Source organism: Vanessa tameamea, chromosome 16, assembly GCF_037043105.1.
Source record: "Vanessa tameamea isolate UH-Manoa-2023 chromosome 16, ilVanTame1 primary haplotype, whole genome shotgun sequence".
Classification (NCBI taxonomy): Eukaryota; Metazoa; Arthropoda; class Insecta; order Lepidoptera; family Nymphalidae; genus Vanessa; species Vanessa tameamea.
The window spans coordinates 7327826-7349172 of record NC_087324.1 but is presented as its reverse complement, the minus strand read 5'-3'; the positions used below and the strand labels follow the sequence as shown (position 1 = coordinate 7349172).

General features: G+C 31.8%; 1 protein-coding gene across 1 annotated transcript; it reads left to right on the top strand.

Moving 5' to 3' along the window:
• The first annotated feature begins 311 nt into the window (after positions 1–311).
• LOC113403003 (sex-determining region Y protein-like) lies at positions 312–17860 on the top strand. Its single transcript, XM_026643415.2, has 3 exons — positions 312–514; positions 14377–14523; positions 16838–17860. The coding sequence occupies exons 1-3, from the start codon at positions 393–395 to the stop codon at positions 17235–17237; spliced, it is 669 nt and encodes a 222-aa protein (XP_026499200.1). The 5' UTR covers positions 312–392; the 3' UTR covers positions 17238–17860.
• The last annotated feature ends 3487 nt before the right edge of the window (positions 17861–21347 follow it).

The window sequence follows — 21347 nt, the reverse complement described above, 5'->3', positions numbered from 1 at the left end:
CTTACGTTAGAGGTTTTAGAGCTCTACTTTCTTAATTAAGTATAAAAATAAAATATAAATTCTTGTGTAATATTAAAATTAGATACCTAATAAAATTGTCTAGTAGAGTATGTACCTATTTTATTCTTTACAATATAATTTCCTCATAATTAATTTACTGCTAGAATTATATAAAAACAATTTTCCATAAATAAGAGGAATAAATGACTGAATCATAAAACTTATTAAATCGCGAAGTAAACAAAATAAGTGAGCTTGCGTATCGGCGCGCGCTATAACACATTTATACCTATGCGCCGAGCATAAGGAACTCTTTATAGTCCGTGCGCGCGAGTCGAACGCACGCGCATGTCCCGCGACGTCAGCTTTGTGTAACACAATAACTTCAGTTTATGGTGACCACGATGAGCTGGGATCAAGATCACAAGCCGACAGAAAAATTAGAGATCAACGAAGCGGTTGGGAAGCTTCTACTATCCTTTAACTATGATACAATTTTGCCACAACCGACCAAGTAAGTAACCAACACAATAATTTTGTAATTTATCACAAATTGATACAATCTTTGTAGAGCTTTCGTAGCGCTACGGTAATAAATATGAAAAAAATTTACGTTTTACTTTTCACTTGACATTTCTTTCTTTCATTTCTTTGTTTTTGTTTAAGTAAATGCCTATAAATGTCCCACTATTGAGTTAAGGATAAGGTTAGGAGCTTACACTTTTAATTTTTAATATTATATTTCATTTATTTTATTTTTCTAATTAATATCGTATAACTGTAAAAAAATTAAAAACGGTTACTTTGAAACTCTATAATCATTTTATCACAGTCATATTTTTAAAATAATATATTTAAAAATATTGAACATTTCTAATATTAAAAATAAGCAAAAAAAAACTATTCTTGTATGAAAACACTTGAGACTCAAGTGCGCAGTATCCGTCTGTAGGTATATACGGCTACACCGCCGTCGGTTCAGATTTACTCATGCCTTTCTCCTACTCATTATTATAATTAACGGGCTCTAGCATCACTACAGCTTTAGTACGCTTCAAAATATGTAGTTGGAAAACTACGCATCGTATATTGTGTATATACTCATATTGTCTTTATAATTGAAAGGTGGAGTTTTTATATACGTAGACCATTACATTAATAGTTATATCTGTGTATTTTTTATAAAAAGATTTTTTATTTGAAGAGGCCGTCCGAGAACAGTTATCGTTTGTTTTTTTTAATTGTTTGTATAAATGTTGTAGACAATAAGTTCGGCAGTATATAATATATTAATAAACAATACATACGCAGTACATGAAAATAAAAAAATAACTTTTTGCAAAGAGTGCTGCAAAATTTTCATTTTTGTTGTTCCTGTTTTTGATTAGGGTGTATTTTGTCATACCTATGTAGACAAAAGAAACAAATGGATAATCCATATCTAGCTAATGTAATGCGTAAAATTTGTTTGGAGTTAATATCTCAATTAATTCTATTTTTATATTATCAAATTAATTATAGTCGTATCACTAAGATCTCTCCGTTGAAAATATTTCAAATTTTAAATTCCGTCTTTGGGCTGACATCGTGTCATCGCAATGATCGGTTGTTCCTACTATACCTATTTGGGTTTCTCAGAGTAGTGAGGACCCTACATAATATACCAACCTACCTGACGTGATCTTATGTAGTATATATTTTATGATTATTTTCCTATTAAAGTTTATAAAACTACAAACAAAGCCTCGTCACTTTAAAAAGCTTATTCCACCACGATGTTCCAAAGCGCCTAGGTTGTTATAAATGTGTGGAAGGTTTGATCATGATAACATTGGTAATAATAATGATCAAGGTGAATTACAAAAATAAATTAAGCCTGTGAAAACTCAGAGGTGCTTGGATTACAGACAGGGACGGATTTAACTCCTTGGCTATCCTAGGACTATTGAAGATTACCTCCTCCTTTAGTAAAAGTTAAAACCTGTAAATGATAGGTACTGATGCTTTTTTTATTTCCGGAACTTTTTGCGAAATCCTGTGGGCAATTTTTTGATATTTTAAACGATGACGATCGGTTGAAAACTGAAAAAAATACCAAGTTCTGCCACCCTTGGTTCGGGCCAAATCGACCTATACGGAGAAAGTATTATATAACTTTCAACATCAAACTTCAGTTAAAATCCACGTGAACTTTATTGTAATTCTATATACATATGTACTTTTATTAAATTCGGTGCAATTTATTTGATCACTGAACAACTCTAGTTATCATTGCAGTCAACAATACAATTATGCTTTTTTATCATCTATGTAATCTTGTTCGGAGTAATATTACTATATAAATAATAAAATATATGATTTTAATTTATTGATTGGCGAAATATAAAATATAACAAAGGATTTATTTCTCCAAATAAAAATAAAAAAAACGTGGTAAATATCCTGTTCCAAATACTTATAGTAATAAAAATAACCAGGTTTTTTTATTTCCAAAGGAAGGATTATTTACGGATTAGGAAATTTGATGTTATCAATTTACCGTTAATTCTTGTGTTTATACCACGTTTGTGTCAGTGATTCTATCAGTATGATTGTAGATATGCATAATATTGTTGATAATACTCATATGTTACAACGCAATTAGAAGTATTACTATTATGTCTTAAAATCCCAATATATAATGCCTAATGTAATAAATAGCATTTCGGGCTCGGGAAATAATAAACAGCCCGTTTAACTGTCTTTTGTAGAATAAAAGTGGTTCCAATACCTATATCATTGCATCAAGGTATATACCATAAAAAACCACAAAATATATATACTAACCAAGCATTCATCATTTCCACCACCACAAGTTAAATAAAATCTTAAAACAGCCAAAATCTCATAATATTTTATAACAAAATATCTTTTCATAGATTAAAGATTAGTTTTTTAAATTATTTTGAGAAATAAATAAAAGTTAATCAAAAGCTTTTATATTGATCATTTGGAGGACTAACACTACCGAATAGGTCTTTATGTACTTATATTATCACATTTTGCTTATTAAATACCTTAAACATAGGCTGTTATGCTTCATTACTAGTTTTTAAAAGTAAAAGTTTTTTATTTTTTCACTAGGGCATAAACCAAGCCATGGATAAATATGGGTTAAAATACCTAGATCGGTTGACAATTCTACCGACGATATTGATAATATAAAATATTTTATACAATATACAATATACCTAACGGTATAACATTTATTTAGTTATTTATTTCGTAGGTATATTTCACTTACTATATATGTACATACTATATTATTTTAAGGATACACGCAATGATGTGTACAGTCAGAGTAAGAAAACCTTCGTCAGTTTTCAAATTCATTCCTTTATCAAGTCGTACACTCTTAGTACCTTTTGAATCTAAAGCACTAAACAGACAACTGCATATAAAATTAAACTAACATACTATGATAACTTGGTTCAAAATAGTGTAACATCTTTGGACTACGTCTAGTGTCATATCAACATAAAAAACTTTTTTATAGCCTAATTAGTCATTACAAGATTTAAATTAGATATGATATCTTCTACTGAATTGTCAAAGTCTGTCAGTGTCATATATTTAATTGCAATATCTTGCAATCTTAGAATAAAAACGCTTGTAATATTATTCGGCCGTTATTTTAAGGGACGATTAATGTAATGACGTGACGTGTGATGAGTGGTTCCATCGGCACCGGGAAGTGGTGGTGATTGCTTGGCTTGCAAAAGTGGCGGATATACCCTATCGAAAATCTATAGGGTTTGATGGTGCAGCGGTGGATAAATAATAACGATAGAACCAAAGCAGCTGTCGTAGAACATTGTCGAAGCGTCTGGGAAAGCTTCAGAGGAACCGACATATTCTCTCGCCTTGTTGGATCAATGCGACAGCGACTACAAGCTATGATTGATACGAATGATGGATATACTCGTTTTTAATAAAATAAATAAGATTTGTTTAAATGAATAAATTTTACCATACTAACTATTTATTTTTACTATTTTATTTACAACTTCCGTCCTGCGGTTTCATCCGCGTTCCCGAAGATTTTATGTTATCCCGGCATAAAAAGTATCCAATATGTTATTCCAGTATATATTCTATCTGTCTGCAAAATTTTATCCAAATCCGTTTAGTAAATTTTACGTGAAAGAGTAACAAACATCCATCCATAACTCACAGAATTCAGCCAGATCCATACACACAAACTTTCGCGTTTATAATATTCGTAGGAATCGCTGACCCTACTTCAAAACCAGCGCAGGCTTTATACAAATTAGTGGATGGTCTTCTTAAAAATAGATGTAATTAAGCATTTATTAAGTTGAATGTTTTGCAAGCACTATGACGGTGGCATTTTCTTAAAGAAAAAACCCTCTTTAAAATAAATGATAAAAAAGAAATATATATTAGTAGGAAGTAGGATTACTAATATGCACTCTCGTTTATAAGAGACAAGACAATGTCCTAATCTCCGATGTTACATGAGCATTCACGAAGGACTATGAGGTTTCGTGAAAAATTGATAATTATCATACCGATTGACGGCTTCTTCTTATTATTATTATAGCTTTTAAACGCTATTATACTCTTTGCTAGATGCGACTTATAACGACATTGCAACGCAATATGTCATACTCAATCGGTAAAGCAGGTTATCGCTCATACTGAGCACACGAAAATAAACCCCTTTCTTACCCCGACTGTACATCAATGACAAGCGCACACAACACATCAAATATAAGTAAACTATATTACTAAAGCAACGCAGAAAATATGTATCGGTAACTTAGAGTATCACCCACCTATCGATGAGTTTTAATCGTTATAATATAATACATATTTAAATATATAAATAGGTGAAAGTAAATCTATTTAGTAACTTAGCTTTTATGACCCCTTGTGCCTGTAGTTACACTGGCTCACTGACCCTTCATACCGGAACACCATAATGCTGATTACTGCTGTTTGCCGGTAGAATAACCTATGAGTGAGTGGTACCCACCCAAACGGGCTTGCGCAAAGCCCTACCACCAAGTAAAAGGTTGTTATACGCCTTTAAAACTTCTTTATAATAACGCCCTTAATTAAATATAAAACAATAAACCTCTAGAGAATTTTAATTTTACTTGAAATGTTAGTCAGAATAAAACTTAACTCCTTAAATTCAGATGAAATGGGATGGGATGGCTCTACTGGCAATACTTAACAGTAGATAAATGAATTATGCGGTATAACATAAATTAGTAATGGCTGTGACCTCGAATACTGAGAAATTATTCCGTAATTAGTTCATATCTTACAATTACAGTTTAAGATAGTACAGTCGACCCGAGGTCGGCATAGCGTCTTCATAAAACCGACACTTAATGTACAGCCTTATTGAATACGTTTATCGCTTATCAGCTCCTTGTTTATTAATTTTCTACCGACTGTCGGCTTTTTATATTAAATCTTTGGGTGATCATATTTGTTTCTTACTAAACAAAAAATAATGTATTTTAATATACTACATAATGTTACATAATTATTTATGAAATATATAGCATTTTTAATGTCCGAATATGTTTATTATTCTTACTTGTAAAATCTGAATTATCGAATAAGTACAATATTCGAACTGTGAAATATTATACTGTGTCATAAAAATCAAAGATTACTGAGTTCGCCTTAAGCGCATTACCCACTACGGAAGAACATAAGTTTGTTAGGGTGCCCTGACGTAGTTCGTGTGACAATTTTTATCATCTTCCTATTTTACCGATTTATTTCCGCGCGAAGCGATAATGCGCCTGAGCAAACATTCCCTTTGTGGGGTGCCGTTATCTTGCCGCCTGAAGGGAGTTCCCGACAAACCTTCATCCCGTTTAGAAGATTATAATTATCGTACAAATATATCATCAATGATAAAAACTTAGTTGTGGTGAGATAAAAATGAACTGATACGTCTAATTACGATTTCTACGTAAAAATTATGACGATTCAATTCTAAAGAAACGCAAGGACACACAGTATTTATTTGCTAAAAACATAAAAACGAGCAGCCTACCGTTAATTTCCGTTCGAAGTATGAATCATAAATATGAAGCGTCTATGGTAGATTAAGATTTCCTCACCTATACAGTGCCGGTGGAAGCAAACATTGCGTTTCTATTCTAGCCTGCCCTTTAAGTGGGGGTGCAAACACGTTCACAAGTGCCGCTTCCCCACCCAGCACCCTATTTACATTGGCCACTCCGGCAGTCGTACGACATTTGAACTTACACTTAACATTATTTGTTGTTGTTCCTTTTCAAGCTGAAATATTTTTATTTGCATTAATTAACTTTTATACCTTAATTAATTATTTTTATTTTAAATAGATACGACATCGTGCACTACAGAAATAGAATTTTTTAAAATAATATATGCTCAATAAGACCATTTTAACGCTGAATAGGTAAAGATCTCTCCCCTGCAATGTTCTAGGGCTTAAAATAAATTTATAATTTCAATGTAAAAAAATATCAAAACAATCTACTTTTTCGATACATGTTTAATATTATAGTTTTATTTCATATCTGCCATCATAGTTTCCGTATAGTAACAGAAAGTTAGAAGTATAATTGAAAATATTTCAAATATTTAATTAAAAAACCATAGAAAGTTGATAAATATTTAATAAGTAACTATATTTAGTTTTCAAAGGCTTTAATTAATAATGTGGCTTTATTTCCTTGCATTTTTCAACATACTTAATATTAACCATGTCCGGCCCCTGAGCACGTCTAGAGACCCTTTTACCTTAATATATCGTCCTAAAATATATATATATGCCATCACCTCCTAAGGAGCCCCTAGACTAGTCAACGTTATTCGGGACAGTTGCCTACTCATCCTACCTCCGTTGATGATCCAACACTGTACCCGCCCATAAACTATCTCTATGAAAAATCTAACGAAAATCAGTCACTACAAAAGGTGAAAAAGGTTAAACCAACGGATGGGTTTTCAATATTCACAATGGAAGAAATAAAGTTAAAATTATAAGATAATTGTTCAAGCTGATATCGTAGCTAAGCTTCGAAGCAGATACAACTTTTATAGAATGTAACAATGAACCTCCAGTTGATTTTACATTTAAAATAAAAATTGACATGGTCATTTGAGTTATTCCTTATATGGTAGCTCTAACTCTAATTTCCATTTCGAAGTCCGAACATATCAAATATTGACAGAGTGTAATCTGGCCGTGTGTTCTGGTGTGATGCGGCGGCGTGTGTGTTAGCAGGCGAGCGGTAATGCGTGCGGTTAACACCAGACGTTCTTCATTACCGCATATGTACTTATTTGAAATACTACCACTTGCTAAACATTATTCGCGATCAGTTACCACTTTAGCTTTACCTACATACGATACATATCTCACGGTAACTATTTCAATATTTAGGTACTTACCTAAGTATAGTAGTAATTCACGACGGAGATTTAATAAAAAATATGAAATATAAAGTCGTAATGTATTCGAGTAATAAAAATTTAACTAGATATTAAATATATGTACATCGTGTAGACTAAAGATAGTAACAATTTTTTTGTGACAATCGCCTGCAGAATGTGGTTTGGAGCGACATGCACGTGTGGAAATGGTGGAATAGAATTCAATGAAACACGACCAAATTATAGATTATATTCTGGAACAAAGTAGGTAGGAAATATAGGTTGTCATGTTGAATTGGAGTTCTCAGACTTTAATATAAAAAGTTATAGGCCAGTTCTGTAAGAAATTTAAACCATTCCTTAGCCACCAATGTGCCAACTTTGGGAGCTAAGATGATTCCGTGTACCTGTTACTCACACTAACTTCAACCCTTTAGAGTGAAACACAATAATTCTAAGTAGGTACTGTTGTTTGGCAGTATAATATCTGATGAGCGATTGGTACCTAAATTTAACAATTGGCTACCCAAACGTGCTTGCACAAAGCCCTAGCAAAATGTTTATACGTTCTAATAGCTTCGTTGGTTTAGGAATCTAACTGGTTAAGATGATTGGCTAAGATCCAAAAGTACTGGGCTCAAATCCCGGGACTGTTCAATAAAAAGTTATAGCATTTTTTGTCAATAATTTACCAGAGTTTATAATTAGTTGCGTCTAAATTCTCGTGCTTCAAAAACCACGTAAAATTCAATCATATAACCACTGAAATATCCAATATCGAAATTACATGAAAGAAGTAATTGAGAGCGCATCTATGGTTGAACATTTGTGCACAATACAATGTTCTGCGTGGTTGGCCTCCATCGAACGGGCGCCGTCATGGCCGGAATCGGTCAAGAGGACTCTATTATTTTAAAGAATAGAGAAAATATATATTTTTTTAATAAAAATTACACAAAAACAGCCGTAATATCCTTTTTTCTGATATTGAATGCGGAATACTAACACTTTATATTTGAAAAGAAAGATAATCGAACGAACATAAATACCTAAATAATATTATAATACATATAGTAATAATTGTAATACCAAATAAAATATTTGTTACAAAAATAAAATCGTGAGTATTACCATTTGTACTTTATTTGCGTTGATAAAATAACTTCTACGAATACCAAGCGATTGCCGATCCCGGTCCGGAAGAGCACATAAAATATATCTACTTATATACATACTGTTTGATCATCAATATCATAATATCTGATATAGAAATTTGGGTTAAACAATTTTTAGACTATAGATTAATAGACTTTGAGTAATATACTCTTCGCTGTAGCTATTATTAATTAGTAGTACTTCAGTTCAGTAATTTAATGATTAATACACATTTAATGATTTATTAAATGATTTATAAGTTACATTCAATCAAATGTAACGTGTACTAAGTTTTCTTTAATTGTATTGTAGGCACAGAGGTTACATACCAAACTTTTATTCTTTTGATTCAAAGGCGACTTCGTTTCAAATTTTGTCTGTAAAATCGATAAGTTTTGGTTAAACTAACTTGTGCTTAAGTTGTGTAAAAGTAAACATAAAAAATCCCTAAGACAATAGAAGCATTAAAGTAAAGGATCGATAATCAAAGTAAAATTAATACCGGCTCAGAAAATAAAATACCCTTGATAAGAACCGCAGAAGGTTCACATCAGTGGGGTGAAAATAATGAGTTTCATACTCGTCTTGAGAAAAAACAATTTTATCATAGTATGGACATTTAAATGGAAGGGATGAAAGTAATTTTACAAGAAGGTAAGTACTCATAATTGAAACCAAACCTCAACGTTTAAAGTAATGTATATTGATCAAGGCATTATTATATCTTACTAGCGGAATCTGCGGCTTTACCCTTACCAAATTTATAAAACTTAAATTATGGAACACAAATTGTCACACGTGAATTTACCCTCTCGAAGGGTTATAGAAAATTCCTATAAAATACCAAAATTCATCTAAATAGGTTCAGCAGTTTAAGCGTGAAGACGTAACAGACACAGTTATTTTCGCATTTATAATATTAGTAAAGAGTTAGATATAAACTAGGCACCAAATTATTAATTAAGTATATGTTTATTTTTTAAATTTTAATGAATCGTTTTAAATATTTGAATGTGTGTATTTGTATGATGGCTAATAACAAGTATCTAATGTATACAGTTGAATGAAAATAATTTGTTCTACATATTCTCTAGCTATGTCTAAGGGTGCATGCATGGGAAAACATCTGTGTCCACACTGCTACTGATAACGTCCAGTCCACTCAACCATATCAGAGTAAATACGATAGTCCAGTCCTTGATTGATTTCATTAGGAATTTCCATTGGCCAGACGATAAAAGGACATTTATATAAATGGAAAAGTATACATTTTCTGCTTAGAAATATCAGCAAAGCTTCGTAATGTAATATTATTATAGTACAAAAGATTCAAATTGAAATATGTAAAACCATATATATAAATATAAAAACAGCTTAATTATATTCTAAATTTATGTTAAATATGTGCTAAAATGTAACCATTATATCGATAGCATTAGATTTCAAATACTCTTCTTAACGATTGAAGGTATGCTATAATATATCTATTGACTTATTGTTTATTTGATGATAATACGTTCGAAAGGGGGATACCATTTTTAATTCATTTATATAAATGCACGAACGTCAAATTCCTGAAAAAGATAACATAAAGTATTAAAAGGGAGATTAATTCCGTTACAATAAATGTTCCCAGGGTAAAGCACTTGAACCAGGTGTTCATTGCTCATACACCTATACAAAATACGTTAGGATAAAATATCGTCGAGTGGCACAGTAATGATAGCAGAGGCATCAGCTACCGTCATGTTTTACAACGCCATTAATTGTTTTATGGTGGTTGTTAAATCGTCTGTAAAGATAACTGCGGTTCTGGGGGATGTTAAGGAGATTTTTGTAGTGGCGACAGAAGACTTTTACTGCCAACGTATTATAAGTTTACTTTCGTTTAACAGTATAAACAGTAAAATTATGTTATCATTTTAAAATATACGAGAAATATTCTTATCCTATTACTCGTGTTTCCTCCTTAAGGGATGAGTTTTTGATAGCGCTGTAACAGCCTTCTTTACTCATAAACAGAAGCGATTTCAATATCTTACTCTCAAAAATAACAAACTTCCTGATGTTCAACCTGTTTACTTTACATTAACATCAACATGAGCCTACCAATACCAATTTTCATATTTCTAACATTACAAATGACGAATTAAATTTCCGTTCAAACTATTATCTCCCATTTAACCCAATTAGGAGATGATTTTTCAAAAATCCTCTCCTAGTAGTCACCTACGTTCCATAAGGAATGTAAAATTTCATGCTCTTAAACCAACCGGTGTAGGTGTATACGTCATAAGTCAGACAGACATTTAAATACTTTATGAAGTAGATCTTAACTTTTTATTACGTACGTATGTATGTTAAAATATTACATAAATATATTGCTTTCTTCACATTTGACTAATTTATACGATCAACGGTAGTTAGACTCTCTACGAAAGACCTGAAACGTATTACTGACTTATCTCACTCGGTGCATTACTTCATGTTCAGCATCCTTTGCGATTTATATTGGTTTTGTATGATAATAAAGTTAAGAGAGCAGTGTCGGTGCTGGTGGATCGTTGGATGCAGAAATAGCGTGGGCGGGCTCGTCACAGATGACAGCTATCTGCATTCTGCACTGTTTATGACTTCCTCAGCCAATGGCCTCCACAATCGTGAACTTAGTTTCAGATTATCCTAACTTCAAGAATATTTAACATTATGGGTCGACATTTATATAACAAACAAAAAAATTGAAAAGTTTTAGGTTGACCCTAAACTGAAATTATTGTTACGACGTTCTAAATTTTAAAACAATAAATCAATATACTTTGATTATAATTAACAAATCATAACAAGACCGCTGTTTTACGAGCAACCCATCGACAAGCTTTGCAAAACAATGGCTCAAATTGTATATACTCTAGCACTATTAATTTTATTTCTGCGGCTGAAAACGACACACGTGTAAGAAATTTTGGTCACAATTTAACCTTGTACGTTATTATACTTATTACACAATGGCTGTTTTGAAATGTGTTCATTCCTAACAGAATTGTATTTACAATAAAGTTAATTTATTTGATTAATACAAAAAAAAGTTAAATGAAAAAAAGAGCTTAAATTTTCGCTTTGACGTCTATATACATAGGTTATATTATTAACTTAATACGCTTTTCTTCTTTGTTTGTCAACCATCTTCTTTGTTGATTGTAGCTATTTATGTTTTGCACAATGAAATACACAATAAGCTTCATACGAATGACCGGATCGGGTGATACATAACTAAACTCCTCTCAATACCTATTTACTTTTAAATAATTGAAAATGATTATGCGTGATGTCATTTTATCAGAATTAGATTAATGGTCTTTACATTTAGGAACACTTGACTAGTAAAATAAAGCAAAACTAAGGCGTACAATTTGTTAAGCTATTATATATTATGAATTAATATAAACATGTATCCATTCTTAATATTGGTAGTGGGTTTATATATTTACCGCGAGCTTTAAACCGCTTTGGGAGCTACAGCCAGCAGCGGATAGATAATATTTATATGTCAAATAATCAAAGATTAAACTCAGCGAAGACGAAATTATTTTTGAAGTTAGTAGCATTTAACGTTTATTATTGTAACATGTACGAAATTCATTCCTATTCAATTTTATATGTTATTTTATGTATGTAAGTTCGCACGTACTATATATTCCTATTAATTTAATTAATGATGTCTGAGAAGTGACTTGTGTTGAATTTATATTAAAATAAAATTATATAAATTAAAAATACTTTCTCTAGTATCAAATAATCTTTGAAACACAGTTTCAATATGGACAGATATAATTATATATTGTATATATTTAGAATTATTATATATATTACTAAATGAGCTTCAGCCAAGGGGGTAAAATGGTTGTTGGAAGTTTGTGTTTTATAAATTTGGCGCGAGTAAAGCCGCAGGTTCAGCTAGTGTATTATATGCGATACCAAATAGATGAGTAACAATAGTCCAATCGTACGCAATAAACACGTGCCTTTGATTGCCTTTTCTGTCGTATGTTAAAGCAAAACATGTTCATGTTGTATTCGTTGTAAACACAGATGTATGCGTAGACGACTATGAAATCTGGTGTAGTAAATCACTGTGTACAGCTATAAAACTTTTTGTCAAGACGCGGACACGTTCGGTAATTAATTTAAGCCTTCTAAATTAACTTACAATACATAATATTAAAAATATGTTTTTAACATTAAAAATTAATATAAATTAGGCCGTAGGGATTTATGCAATTTATTTATCTATTGTTATATAGTTCTATATGTATTTGAGTATATTATTTTATTAAGATTTATTGTTATTTTTAAGTACATAATCTTTATTCTCAATTAATCTTATTACCTTGTCAATATTTCCGAACATTACTCAATATAACTACGTAATATATTAAAAAACAAAACACATTATAAGCAATAGAAGAGTAGGCCACAAGTATCTGTGATTGTCAGAAGATGTTACTAACCAGATGGCGACGCGCGGTAGGTCTTTTGCGTCCCTACAAAAAGTAATCGAATGCTTTGAAAATGTGATTGTCTGTAAGGCAGTCTGCATTCGTAATATTAATATTTTTATACAATAGCAACTTCACGGTATTTATTATAATCGTAAGGCGTTTCTAGCTTTCATGTATAGGCAATAAAGTTTACTTAAGTTATTCCGTTGCCAGAACTCGTTTTAACTAATAAACAAGGAAACCGCTGGTAGTTCCCCGAAGCAGTAAGTAATTATTTCGTTTAATATTGGTTCCCGAGAGTGATCCGTTAGAAATCGATCGACTTTTAGTGGCGTGTCAGTGTTTGAAAAAGTATAATTTATTGTCAGCATTGAGATCGCGAGGAAACCCGAACGCGGCATTAGAAAATAAAAAAGTAATAAAATAAGAGATGTTTACGAGCGTAAAATGACGTGAGGGTCCGCCACTTGGGTCGTTTAGAAGTTTACTTGCGCCGGCGCGCCACTGTACGACCTATGAAATAAACAAAAACGAACATGAAGGGTTTTTCATAATAATTTAATTTCTTCGTCGCTTTATGGGTTTAGTCGCCTAGTAATTATCGGTCGCGCGCCGAAAGTTGAAACTCTTAAGTGGATGTACTCGAGTGGCTATTTTATTGGTTGTGTCAACATTAACTTTAGCTTTGTTAAGCGTTTGGCAAGATATTATCAAAGTAGGTTCGTACGTGCTTTCCTAATCGAGGATTGTAAAACATGAAACACAAATATGTGTGATCATTTAATACTAAAAATATATACGTCAAGGCTCACAACTATTTTGAAAATTATTTTATGTCCATTATCATCATAGAATAAAATGTCCTTTTATTATTTTTTATTTTATATACGTTGGCAGACTAGCAAATGGGCCACATGATGGTAAGTGGTCACCGCCAGTTATTAATATTGTTTACATCGACAATGCGCTAACAACCTTTAGAACTACGATGTTATGTCACTTATGCCTGTAATTACACTTCATCACTCATCCTTTAAGCAGGAACACAACACTAGAAAGTATTACTGTTAGGAGGTAGAATATGTGATTGGTTTGTAACTGCCTCTATATTAGAAATATAAGAAATACTGTAAGGGTAAATAGATCAAACATAAGGTGTATCTATCTTGGGTTCACTTAATAATTTATTCTAAAGACGAGTTATGAAAATACATGAACGTAGTTGATAATATAGATACTTTGACATTCTTATCATTTTCTTGTAATCCAGAGGTGGAGGGTGTATGCGTCGAGCGCACGTGAAACGCCCAATGAACGCGTTTATGGTGTTCGCACAAGCGATGCGCAGGCGCCTCTCTGAAGAACGTCCGTCGCTGCACAATGCGGAGCTTAGCAAATCACTCGGGTCTATGTGGAAGTGAGTATAAATTATATTTAAATAATCAGACTAACACTAAAACTACTTTATCAAAAATGTATGTGTTATTTATATTATACAGTTCACGGTGACATATGCATGAAATAATTGTAAGTAACAACAATTTGAAAATACCAATATAGTTAAAAATATACTATATAATATAATTGTTGAGTCATTGTTTTTGCCCAAACAAATTACATTTACAATATTGGTATATGGAGATTACGGGTACAAAAGATGTGAAAAAATAATCCGCTTTTGTTAGTGCTTACAAATTTACCAACAATAAAATATATTTTACTGTACATACTATAAATTCTTATTTTAGCATATAATTATAATCACTTTGGTTAACATATAGATTTTATACGATTTTATAAGATCGAAATAGCATTGCAATTTTAACGTCAACCCATTCTCCGGTTATCTTAATGAGCACATCGCGGCCGATGAGATGAGTAATGTCAAGTAATGCGTGGAGGGATGAGAAAGTAGGCAAGGGGGGTATCATACTAGTGAGAAATGATATGAAACCCTCGCTCATTGGTATAAGAACTATTTTGCTTTAAAATTCATTACTTCAATCTGTATACCGCAAGTGGAGTGCGGAGCGCGTGCGGCGCCCAACCGAGCGGCGTGCATCGATTGTTTACTCATTAAAATGCTATCGCCGCTAAGTGATACGATAACATCTCTAACTGTCTCGAGCCTTCCATTGCAGAGCTTTGGCAGTATTTGAAATGAAACATTAATATTTGGCGAAATATTTGTACATTATTGTTATTTCCGTTTATTTTTCGGTCCCTAAGGAATTTTAATTATAATCTTAACAATTACAATTACTGATTATTCTATAGATAAATAAACCAAGTTTAGAAACCTTTAAATGGATATATATGTATAATTATATTTTAAATATCAATTCGTTTAATTAGAAACGACGTAAGTATTTTTCGTGTACCATATTCATATAGTTTTCCGGAATAAGTTTTGTTATCTCTGACCACCCGCGAAGTACTGTTATGACACAAGAATGACATGCCTATTCGGAGCAAACTCTCGAATCATCAAAGAAAACAGTCGGTGAAATGATACTGATTGCTTTGTTGTTAAAGATGCACTCTAAACATGTGATGGTGAATGTCTAGATTAATAAAAATTAAAAAACATCTGAACGATATGAGTTTTAAATAATCCAATAAAGGTATATTCGAAATATTTAATATTAGTTATTGGCCTTATAAGTTAATAAAGTAATAAAGGTAATAATGTGAATATTAATTAATCAATTAAATTATATTAGAATTATATCATATTTGTAAAAACTAGTAATTTTATCTTGTCTTTGAATATAACTAATATTTGTCAGCACGCCAGGAGGATATGTTAATCTCGGAGGGATCATATAGTGTAAATAGTGAATTATAAAGTTATAGTTATAGTGTTAGTTAGTGTAATTTGTTTCGTAATCAAAATATAAATAAACTTTGTCATTCAAGTGCGTTGCCGTTTCTTCTCGATAGAATCTACATTCTGAACGGGCTGAACGGATTGAAATATAATTTTTCTTTAAAATTTAACACAATTCAACAGAGCTTGTAAAAACTTACTTGAACGATATGTGTCTAGGTTTTGAACAGAACTTTGCCTTCGTATCCTATTATAATGACGTTATCATCAACATATTCATTTAATTAAACTTATATATTTATTGGAAATTTAAATAACGTTATTAAAAAATTCAAATTCATTAAAAAGTTGTATTCATTAGTCAATAAAATTGTTATGCAAATATCTCATTTATCTTATCTTCATTTTACATAAAATGATCAAAATCGTAAAAACCAAATAATTTTATTTACCTACGTTTAATAAATTATTATTCCTAAAACGTGAGAGTAACTTAAAATTTAAAATTAACTTTTTATCAGTCCTTATTTGTTAAACGCTTTGTCGCAAAACTGAATCTTTCCTCATCGATTTATTAATTGTTTAGTATCGGAAATTCCTTACTTCCTCACCATTTTTGACTACTGATGTTTTTAAACTTGGTGGATTACTAATGGTAATAGAATTACACCATTCTTAAATAAAAATATTACTCAATAATTTATTTTAGCATGATTACGTACACGATATTTTTTGTCTGTATTTCGTTCAGGCTATTTAATGGTTCTTGTATTATTAATAAATGACATGAAAATTGCTTGTATTATGTTACCTATACTACTAATACTAAGTATCTCAATAAATTACCTAAATAATTAAAATGATTATAGGAGTATAATCATATACTATAATGTTTTCACAGAAGCCTGAGTGAAGATGAAAAGCTTCCCTTTGTGAAGGAAGCGGAAAAATTACGAACTCAGCACAAGCGGGAGCATCCCGACTACAAGTACCAGCCGCGACGGCGCAAACCACCACCGGCTTCCACAGCCAGACTAAAACAGGAACCCACGCCAGAACGCTACGCTCCACAAATCGACTTCTCACGGATTGAAGTAGATGGAGCTCTATTAGCTGATGGCCCGCCTGATGGTGCTGAGCTAGATCAGTATCTGAAGCCAGCTCCAATACCAGACTACCATGAAATGCAACCACGTTACTCTCATACTTTGACACACCATCCTCCGGGACTGTACACTCCTGTCCCGTCTCATTTACATCCGCCCTGTGGAGACTGGCAACACTACCCGGGACATCCTTAATATTTTTGTAAATTATCTTGAATTCTTCAAAGATCAATGTTTCTTTGGACTTTTATCACTACCCGAATGTAAAATTAAAATTAGGTCAAAATATAGTGTAGGTAGAGTAAGGAATAAATATCACATTACCACATGTATTCCGATCATATCGTTTCACGCACACGTGCATTTGATCATCGCAAAGCAAACATTTATTAGGAAAACATGATATCTTAGATCCACATATCTTTCCGGGTGTGATAAAGTGAGCTAAATATAAATATAATTAATGTAACTAATATTATTTCCAAAAATGTAAGGTACGTGTTCCTCAAATTTAAATTTCCAGAGTAATGTCATAATGTAAACGACGCCTTATGATTTAATATTATAAATTGAAAATCTCAAAATACAATTTTATTCACATTAATGTTAAATTAGAAATAATAAATATATAAAAAGATTATATTAATATTTTTTAAATAAACTATACTGACGTAATATATATAAATGTTCGTCATAAGCCTCAGGTTCCAAAGCTTAAAATTTAATTTCTAAATATGTAGAATATAGATAGATAGGTAGATATATATTTAAGCAACTTAGTTATTAAATTAATATTATGCTTTATGAACTCTTAAGTTATTATTGTGATTAATTAGAAATATAATGTTAATGTTATTTTTTTAAATAAAAGTTTTTGAATGAATTAACCATTTTGTTATTGTAAATATCCAAAATACATAATACTTACTTTTCATAAATAAACGAAAACATGAAATATAAATAGGCAATTTGTCGTCTGTTTGTCAACTGATTTAATTTTAGTTTTTGTTTTCTTGTTTGATTGCTTTTGACGAGCTTTGTGTTATCAGTAAAAGAATAAAAAAAAATAATTTTCAAAACATGCAAATTTATGTATGTATTCCTAAAATTGTCAATACTGATTACGGTCAAAATTCGACCACTAGTAAAAACGAAAAAGGTATGTAAATATGTATAATCTATCTATTTTCTTCAAATTAATTAATTAACATATTAAATGTTTCACAACATATAGATATATCATTTTATAATCGCTGTCTCAATTCTGAGAAGCGATGAAGGGTACATGAAACGATGTCGAGCGATACGAGCGACCCCTAACCGTCCCGCTTCCGGCCGGGTCGCGCCTGACCGACACAAAGCCTCCTTGTTCCTATATCTTATCACTCTCACATTTTCGCGACCGATTAATGAGAATTATAATATCGATGAATTACATAATAATAACGAATTAAAATAATTATCTCGGATACGTCTTAATTAGAGCTTTAAATTGACATAACATTAGACAATTATTGGATCACGTTCTTGGCTTATATTGTAACTAACTGTGCCCGCGACTTCGTGCGCGTTTTTTGAATTAGAGTTATTTGGATATTGTAGCGTGAATTTATTTTTATTCTATATATAATTCTAAAATAAAAGTAGCCTAAGTTACTCCTCATTACATCCGCTATCTGCCAGTGTAAGTACTCCCGTCGAAATCGGTTCAGCCGTTCCAGAGATTAACCGGAACAAACAGAGACAGACAGACAGACAAAAATAGTAAAAAATGACATTTTGGTATATGTACCGTGTATACATACATATGCATTTAGTAAAAATGGGTTATTTTAATATTACAAATAGACACTCCAATTTTATTATATGTCTAGATTATGTAAAATACTTATGTAATAGGACTCTGTGCAAGCCCGTGTGGACAAGTACCACCCGGCATCATATATTCTACCGCCAAGCAGAAATATTTAATATTGTTGTGTTCCGACTTAAAGTGTCAGTGAAACCACAGGCATAAGGAATATAAAATCCTTCCCAAGATTGATGGCGCATTGGCTATGACATAAGAAATTATTAAAATTTCATACGTGTCAATGTCTATGGAAAGTAGTGATCACCTACCTTAGTTGGCCCATTTGCCCGACCGCGTCTATGTACCATTGTAGAAATTTTAAAAACTTTCAATAAGTAATAGACTGAAATGTGTGATTTCAACATGAAGAAAATATAATATGCCCGATTTCCTTATAATGTTTTCCTTTACAAACACGAATTAAACACATGAAATTCAGTGGACATACCCTACACATAACAATTATGTCTACAATAGATATTAGGTATGTGTTATACAAATCAGCATCCAATATAAAATATATTGGTCTTATAGTACGTACACGTAAACATAGAGGACAATCCTGTATGTTTACGTTTTCTTAAAAAAATTATTCTCATTGTCCTTTACAAACCACGAATTGTATCTAAATAACGAAGACACAAAAACATGTTATGTGTATTTTAAACACCTGCAATCAGTTCTTGATCTTTGCACATATTTGAAGACATTAATTTTGAATAAATATATATAATATTATGGATAAAACTTTTTCTTTTAGTCTTGCTAAAATTGCTACGGAAAAGATGATTATCATGTGATAATAAAAATGTTTAACTAATTAACTTTATTATAATTCTAGAAATTAGACCCTTCGATACAAAAACAAAAACAAGAGACACTGTTATGAATAACTAATGGTGCATCTTAGAATATTAAGATTGAGTGCAAATGAGCCGGGAGTTAGAGGCGCGTGCGGCGGCGGCTCGCGTTACACAGACATACACATGCCGAAAGACATCCTATCCCACCGAGTTAACCAAGGTACTTTTTGCATCGGAACACATGATATATTAATTAAATGGGCGGAGGGTTGCACGCTCAATTTTACGCTTTAGTATCTGGTCTTTTTAACTTGTCTAAGCGATGTCTTATTTAATATCAAGGATTTTACTTAAAAAAGCTTTTTTAAAAAAATACGTATTAAGTAACACAAATCAAAAGTTATTTATTTGTTAAACGAAATTAGTATGATATAATTTTATTATTTTTTAATAGATATTATAAAAACATTAATGTGATTGTTTAAGAAATATATGATCCATATCGGAAATGATGGCTTTCGCTCGTCGTTGACGGCTGACCGTAAGTTCAAGTGGTTCATTCAACGACAGTTCGTGTGAAATTGGTCTCCAGATACCAGATACAAGTGTAAGACGATACCTCGGCGTCTGGTGAACATCGCTTAGAAATCAAATCCAACAATGTAAAAGTACCGAGCCAAGTGCCAACATGTGTACAATGCGGCTGAATCATTACGCACAGTTACATCAGAAATGCTTTGAGTTCATTGAACAAGATACAATATTAGGTAGATTATTACTAACTCTCAATTGTAAAAAGGTTTCATTAATAAATAAAGAATAAAAACTACTAAAAGTAACGCGTTAATTATTGCATTGATAATTATGCTTACTTTTAATTTTAGTTTGTTTTTAAAGCGTTATAAAAATGATCCCTAATATACAAAATGATTTAAACGTTCATTATAAAATACGACTAATAAATAAATTTATAATTTTAGTGTGTGAGGAATGATGGTGATGTCCTTGTGGATGATTTAGGCCTACCGTTTTCAACGATAACTATATTTACTTACAAGTTTTACATACGTAAATCTCATCTATATTCTATCACTTTTATAACCCAGCGGAATGGCAATCCAACACAACCGAACAAAGTTCAAGCCGACGACCAACAGCTTTACCTGCTTTCCGGGACACAGCGTATAAACTCAGTCTTCTCCCAAATTCCAGGCTCCGAACTGTACTGGTGATACAAATATTTGCATGGGTCTCCGAACTTCAGTCACTGGTAACTATTTGGTTTTTATGTGTTTTTAGAGCACGGATTTGTCGCGCCGTTATGATGCGGATAGCGCAAAACCGGCCATTGTGGTAAACCTTTGGGGAGGCCCTTGTCCAGCATTGGACGTCTTCCGACTGAGATGATGATGATGATACTTCATATTATCTTCATATATATTTTCTCAGAGACACCATTCATCATACGCCTAACTTTAAACTACGATTTTAAAATCAGCTGTTTGCACTGTGTCGTAAATAATATTAAAAAGAGTATTTTTTTTACCCTTAAGGGGAACTAGTGGCAGTCTGAATTTGATAGTAGTTCAGGTTGTGTAATTATAGAAAATATGGAAAACGCTATAGTTATGAGAAATTGATATATGCATT